The sequence below is a fragment of the Notolepis coatsorum genome (assembly GCF_963971535.1).
Source record: "Notolepis coatsorum genome assembly, chromosome: 13".
Lineage (NCBI taxonomy): Eukaryota > Metazoa > Chordata > Actinopteri > Aulopiformes > Paralepididae > Notolepis > Notolepis coatsorum.
The window spans coordinates 102,330,142-102,337,430 of NC_140177.1; the positions used below are offsets into that span (position 1 = coordinate 102,330,142).

At 41.2% G+C, this 7,289-nt stretch overlaps 1 protein-coding gene across 1 annotated transcript; it reads right to left on the reverse strand.

Moving 5' to 3' along the window:
• Nucleotides 1-3,445: 3,445 nt before the first annotated feature.
• LOC311238824 (protein transport protein Sec61 subunit gamma) lies at nt 3,446-5,104 on the reverse strand (the record flags this gene model as incomplete). The annotated part of the gene is made up of 3 exons (XM_084327026.1): nt 4,984-5,104; nt 4,225-4,339; nt 3,446-3,552 (listed from the first exon to the last, which is right to left on the reverse strand). Exons 2-3 carry the CDS (start codon nt 4,316-4,318, stop codon nt 3,446-3,448), a joined length of 201 nt encoding a protein of 66 aa, XP_084183152.1. The 5' UTR covers nt 4,319-4,339; nt 4,984-5,104.
• Between the last annotated feature and the right edge of the window lie 2,185 nt (nt 5,105-7,289).

A 7,289-nucleotide genomic window follows, 5' to 3' on the forward strand; every position in this document is an offset into this window, starting at 1 on the left:
ATGTTGTGTTGAAGTTGCTTTGAAGTTGCTGTAGCATGTAGAGGCCTTAACACTTAAAATACCTATGGTACCATTCTTTGAATTTGGACCCACACAAAAAGGTAAAATAAGCATTCCAAGCTCCCTACATGTTTTAGAAATATATTAACAATCCAAATTGATGACATGACATGAAGGTTGCATGGACTGAACTGGATTGTTGCCTTTTGAATGGATATATCAATTCAAACTGTGTTGTTACACCCCTACTACTGTGTTGTTACACCCGTCCCTACTAACTAAATGTTTGTTTGTGTTGCTCCTGCGGGCAGTACTGTCCAACTAAATTGTCTCTGAATGTTGCCAGTGCATCATGGGTTTGAGGTTGACAGTGAGCAGAAGGCAGGGTGTGGGAGTATGTGTCAGTGAAAACAAATATCTTGGAGTAAACATGTTCCCAATTCTGACTGTACATCATGAGTTTATTTAAGGAAAACAGTGAGGGAGCCTACTTTAGCCCAGAAATGAGAAGTGTCATGATTAAAGTGTCTTCTCACCTTAGTTGAAGAGGAGATAGTAAATGAACTCGTTTTTTTTTGGCTAACTAGCCAGAGCTGCAGGAATCCAGTATGAAGAACAGCATGGATTGTGCAGAGAAAGGACTGATTCTGAATTTACCCTTTTATATTTTATTTAAAACCTAAACCTTTCATTGCTTCAATTGGCATGTATCTGTGATTAAATCAAACAAAATGCTTACTAAGGAATGCAAAAACACTTTAAAGGATAAGGCCGGTGTAGTTATATATTTTTTCGTGTCGTCAACATACGACAAGACCAAAACCTATACAGTGTGTTTCTCCTGCTTATGTATGATAGAGCCACCAGATTATAGCTCATATAACTCAACATTGTTGTCGAAAACTGTTAAAAACAAGTCACACAGTGGTACTGTTTGCTTTGGTCTGTAAAATTCATCATTGCAATGAACACAGGCATGGTCATTTTTCCTGGTACTACTCTATGAGGTGACGGCGATTGCTTCATAAGTAGTTCCGTTTCAAGCTGATTGGAAGCAATCACTGTCACGTGATAAGATAGTTCAAGGAAAAGGTACAATGCCCATGTTCATCCCAATGATGAATTATACCGACCAAAACAAACAGTACAGCTTTGTGACTTGTTTTAACAGTTTTTTGACAAGAGTTCTATGACTTCTGGATACGAGCTATAATCTGGTGTTGGCTGGATGGACCATACTTGTTAGGAGAAACACACTGTAGGATTTGGTCTGTTTGTAGGCTATGTTGACAACACAAACTATTTAAATGACACCGGCCTTATAATTACACACAAAATACATTGACATGGAAGAACATAGTGTGGCCTTTGATCATGCATAGGCGCCGTTTCTTGTCCTCACTGTTCTATAGTTTTGTTTTAATTAGTGACTCATGATTTTATCCAAAATCTTTTATTCTACCTTTTCTATCTGGTTTCACTGTTTTTAACTGCCGTTTGTTTGTCGTCATTTATTTCTGATTTTGTTTTATTGTGTTTTTATATTAAGCTGTAGTGTAAAGCACCCTGTGCATTCGTGCTGTGAAGGGTGCTATATAAATAAAGGTCATTCATATATAAATAATAAATTCACTCATTCACAGTGAGATGTATATAGTAGATCAGTACTCCTATTTGTAGACGTGTGATGAATATAGACCCTGGTAGAATTATTGACGAATGCTTACTAGGGGGAATGTCTGAAGTTGGTTGCTGTGACGCCAATAATCTTGCACTATATAGACCAGTGAAACTCAAACTGGTAGCCCATATTCAATTTGAGCACTGAAAGCGAGTGTATTTTGCTCAGTTTTACAGCAAGAGCAAAGAGCATGATCTGAAACTAGAGATCTTGAGAAATATGTGACAAAATCTTGCACTGTGTACTATCTGTTCTGTACCATTCAACAGTTAAACGTTGGACATTTGAATCAAGTATAGTAAATAAACATCAATCATTTAACAGTTTTAAGCCAAGTTTATTTACAAAGCAAACACATATGAACTAAATCATGGTAGTGAATTTATATACATAACAAACAATAAAAACACTATCGGGCACTTTGTTCCGCGGTCCGTTTCCAGCCAGCTCCAATAAATCAGCCAGTCAACTAGTCAGCCAGTCATCCGTCAGTGTGTCATCCATCAGCGTGTCAGTCTAACCGCCACTGGAAAACAGAACATGGAAAGTCATTAATCACTAAAAAGCTTAATGATTATGTCAATACTCCAAATAAGCAGCCAACTTCCAGGGTTTGTGTTGGCGTGACTTATTGCAGGCCATGGGTGGATGTGATATTATCACACAACTTCTGTTAATCTCTAGTGATGTACTTCCGTTCTTCTATAACCACCATTACAATAACATTCCATCATACTCATGGGCAGCATTTTCAGTGTTTACACACTCACATCCTGGACTTTTGGATGTTAGCTGGTGTGGATATTCGCAAACCGAATAAATATTACATCTATGTGGACAAAACTGCTTTGCTAGCTCATTCTCATTCTTCAAAAGTAACTGAAGAAAAATGTTTTTTTGTATTCAAAATTGATGGACTACAAAGTCAAATATCCCTTTCTAGATAGTCTACTGTGTCACATGCACAAAGAGGAGTTACAAAAACGGCAACCTAGCAGCATCCTTGTTGCCTAGACACATGAGGCGAATTGGCTAGAGGAAGCAGAGAAGACTGCATTTCAAGAACCACTATGGGTGGCAACGCACTTCAGTTTACATTCCTCCGGAGAAATAGACATCACTGCACAGGGCGCAATGATCACACATATCACATGTTATTTTAGTTGGTGTAAAATTCCAGTGCAACATTGTGTGCAAAGAGCTGACACAGATGGAGGAGAGTAACGTTACAAAATGTTAGGGTAGACTAAGCATAGGTATCCTATCCTACCTACATAACCTCCACTAGTAGAAGTCACAGTATAGCCTACTTACCTCCATAATAGCAGCCACAGTATAGCCTGCCTACCTCCAATGTACATACTAGCAGTCACTGTATAGCCTACCTGCCTCCATACATACTAGCAGTCACTGTATAGCCGACCTACCTCCATATATACTAGCAGCCACAGTATAGCCTGCCTACCTCCATATATACTAGCAGCCAGTATAGCCTGCTTACCTCCATATATACTAGTAGCCACGGTATAGCCTGCCTACCTCCATATATACTAGCAGCCACAGTATAGCCTGCCTACCTCCAATGTACATACTAGCAGTCACTGTATAGCCTACCTGCCTCCATACATACTAGCAGTCACTGTATAGCCGACCTACCTCCATATATACTAGCAGCCACGGTATAGCCTGCCTACCTCCATATATACTAGCAGCCACAGTATAGCCTGCCTACCTCCATATATACTAGCAGTCATACGATTCTACTCACACAATGATGTTGTTAATGGGGATGTGGATGAGTTTGACAAAGAAACCGATGAAACCCATGATAGCAAAGCCTATCGCTGTAGCCATGGCAATCTTCTGGAACTCTGCAGGAGCAAAACAAAAGTTAAATTTAGACTAGAATCATACTTTCAAACAAGTCTTCTTCTGATACATAAATAACACATTTACATGCATGTTCTTACTCTTGTGAGGACGTCGTATTGATGTACGTTCCAGGGCATTCCATAAAAAATTGTATAGGGGCGCAGCGCCACTGTGACAACGCGCATTGTGTTTACATTATTTTTCTCTTTGTAGTGAAAGCTTGGGGCCAACTTAGAAATGGACGCAACATTGTCTAATACGTGATTGCTTGGTCCTCTGTGTGTGTGTGTTTTCGTGTTCAATGTTAAATTATTGTGCAAGCTTATACACTGTACTTAAATAACGTATTTGCAACTTACCCTTGCGTTTGCTATTTGATTGAAATTAGGTTTTTAAATTGCAGGAAATTACAGCAAATGGCTTTCTTTATTGCAATTGTTTTGCCACCCTCCAGACCACCCCTAGTTGAAACTCAGCACCAAATTCTTTGAAAATCCTGGGGAAAGCTGTGCCTTCAACCCCAAACACTTCATACCTGACCAGAAATCTAACCCTATATAAACATCCTCCCATCCTGACCACATTCTGGATCACTCACTCACAGTCAATCAATCAATCGATTCACTACAACCAAAGTACATAATAGCTCTGTTCCAGTAGGCTTTAGCTACCTTTCCTGTCTGGCTTGGTGCATCTCTTAACCAGCCTAATGGAGTCCTTTACAAACTGCCTGCTAGGCTCCACAAACTGCATGATTTGGTCCATGGTGGAGAGGGTTTGGTCTACCTGAGGAGAATAAAGAAAGAGCCTACAGTTAGTAACAATAACAAACTATAGCCTAAACGTTATGTTGTAGAATGGGTGAATGAGGCCGACTTATATAGCGTATCACTGTCCAACAACAGAGGGGAGCATCTCAAGCTTTAAGGACTGTTAAAGTTAATTCCATGAGCCATCAGCCAGTCTTTTAATCAGTCGTTATGTAGGCCTATTCTGCAGACTTATATAATGTCTCACTGTCCGTCTACAATTAAACAATATTTACATTGTAATACATCTTCTATAAAGAAAACTATGTGTAGACTTGCGTGGCTGAGTGATTGAATGTAGGCCTAGCTACACTTGAGAGGAATGTACAGTATGTAGCAAAACGAACACAATTCAATATACCAGTGGATTACATTGTAACACCGTGTTGTCGAACATCACTAGAAAGCACTTTTAAACATTATGTTACGGTGGAACAAATGTTCAATTAACTTAGCGATACAGTATGACATATCCTCAAGATCTGTGTGCATCGGTAAGATAACATTACATACACATCTTACATTCTGCCAACAGTTCTAAAGCGACAACAAATACATAGACTAATAAAATGTCTGGTCATTCTAATAAATTACACGAATACATGTGTAGGAGATACATACTTTAGTTTACCGGTGTCTGCGGTGACGCTTCTTTGACAGTAAGCCTCGCGACGCCGTTGCTGAGTAAAAACTAAAAAGCCACGTATGTTTTAGTTGTAATGCTGACGCTGTAATGCTGACGTCGTGTATTGTGAAATGCGCATGCGCTAAAATGTGTATAGATCCCCGCGACACCAATCAGATCGCAGAACGCGAACGAGGAACTGGAAATCGGTTGGTAAAAGTAATGACGCAGCCGGGCCGCGTGAATACTTTCGGCAGCCGACTTGTCCTTCCGCGTTGCTCTGATTGGCCGAGCGCGCGCATGCGCAAAGGCAGGAATAATAAGATTCAAGATTCAAGATTGAAGACAAGAGGTTTATTTGTCACTCACATACATACCAGGGCATACAGTGAAATGCGGGTGGCCATGCCCGCTTTGATTGTGCAATAATACAAAATAATTAAATAGACACTTTACACTGTGTTTACACTGCTTGTGTTGTTTTTACTACCTGTACCCCCCCCATCCCCCATGCTGCTATGATGCCTGAATTTCCCCAAGGGGATCAATAAAGGAATATATTGTCTTATCTTATCTTATCTTAGACATAATAAACAGGTAATAAAATAGACATAAGATAGGCATGATAAAATAGACATGCTAAAGTCCTGAGATAAGATAAGATATTCCTTTATTGATCCCCTTGGGGAAATTCAGGCATCATAGCAGCATGGGGGGAGGGGGAGGGGGTACAGGTAGTAAAACAACACAGTGTACAGATAGTAAAAAACAACACAGGCAGTGTAAACAATTGATCAATATGGTCAATATAATTTACTATCTGACTAGCTGAAGAAATATTCACATTATTCACAGTGTCACATAAGGTGCAGTATGCATAAGGTAGTGTTATAATTTACTATCTACTGAGTATACATTATTCACAGTATCACGGTATCCACTGAAATATACATTATTCACAGTATCACAGTATCACAGTATCCACATAAGGTGCAGTAAGCCTAAGGTAGTGTAGGTTGTCCTCCTTGGGTTCCTATAAGTCCCAGGTCAATGTCTGGTAGCAGTCGCTGTAGCTGCCCCCTGTTGTGGAGCCTGGAGGCTGCTAGTCGCTGCCCACTGTTGTGGAGCCTGATGGCCGCTGGTATGCAGGACTGTCCGAGGCGGTTAGTTGAGTGTCGGGGGGGAATGAGTCTGTGGCTGAACGAGCTTCTCATCTTGACTAGCTTGTCGTAGAGGGGGTGGTAGGGGTTCTCCATGATGGCAGCCAGCTTCCTTATCATCCCCCTCTCTGCCATCACCTCAAGTCTAGGTAGCTCGACTCCCACCACGGAGCTAGCCTTCCTCACTAGCTTGTTGAGCTTGTTGGTGTCCCTTGAGTTGATAGTAGTGCAATACAATGTTAGCTACGGATTAAGGCACTGGGTCCTATGTACAGTTTTTACTCTATATCCTTATGCTATACTTGCTATTTTAAAGTGGCCTTTATTCTCCTCGTTCCTTTAGTGTCCTTTCCATTTAGTTTAAAGTGACCGTTTGTGTGTGAACGAATGCAGCATGTGTGTTGTGTGTGTCTGTATGTGCTCATGTGTACTTGTGTGTGTGGAGAGTTCAGTGTTCAATGTTCTGATGGCCTGGAGGAAGAAGCTGAGCCTTAGTCTCTCTGTTCTTGCTGCGTATGTACATAGACTGTGCTTGCCTGACCGCAGTAGCTTGAACAGGCTGTTGTTGGGGTGGTGGGGGTCTTTCATTATTCTGCAGGCTCTGGATTTGCACCTCCTGTTATATAAGTCCTGCAGGGGTGGTAGTGCAATACCCGTAGTACGCTCTGGCGTGTGTGTCCCCTGCTGTATTCTCCTAAAGTAGTAGTTGTTGTTGTAAGTAGTTGTATAGCTACTGATGTGGGGGTGCTGGAGACATGATCCAATAGAAGTTTATAGCCTGAGTCTCCTGAACACGCACTTTCGCAGCCGATCTATAGTAACTTTTTCGCACCTACTTGCCAAACTCCACATGCGCAGATTGATAAACCTAGATCTAGATCTAGATCTAGATCACAGAGATGGCAACCTCCACCCTCCTCTCAGCCCTTGCAACCTCCTTCGACAAGCTCTGTCCCCTCGTTGAGAAACCTGCCCGCCGTTCCCCACCCAGTCCATGGCTGACAGATCCAGTGAGAGAACAAAGACAGGTCCTGAGAGCGGCTGAAAAGAAGTATAGAAAGTCACGCCTCACTGCTGACATCGACACATATCACAACCTCTTGTTAACATTCTCCAAAACCATTACTAATGCCAAAGCTTCT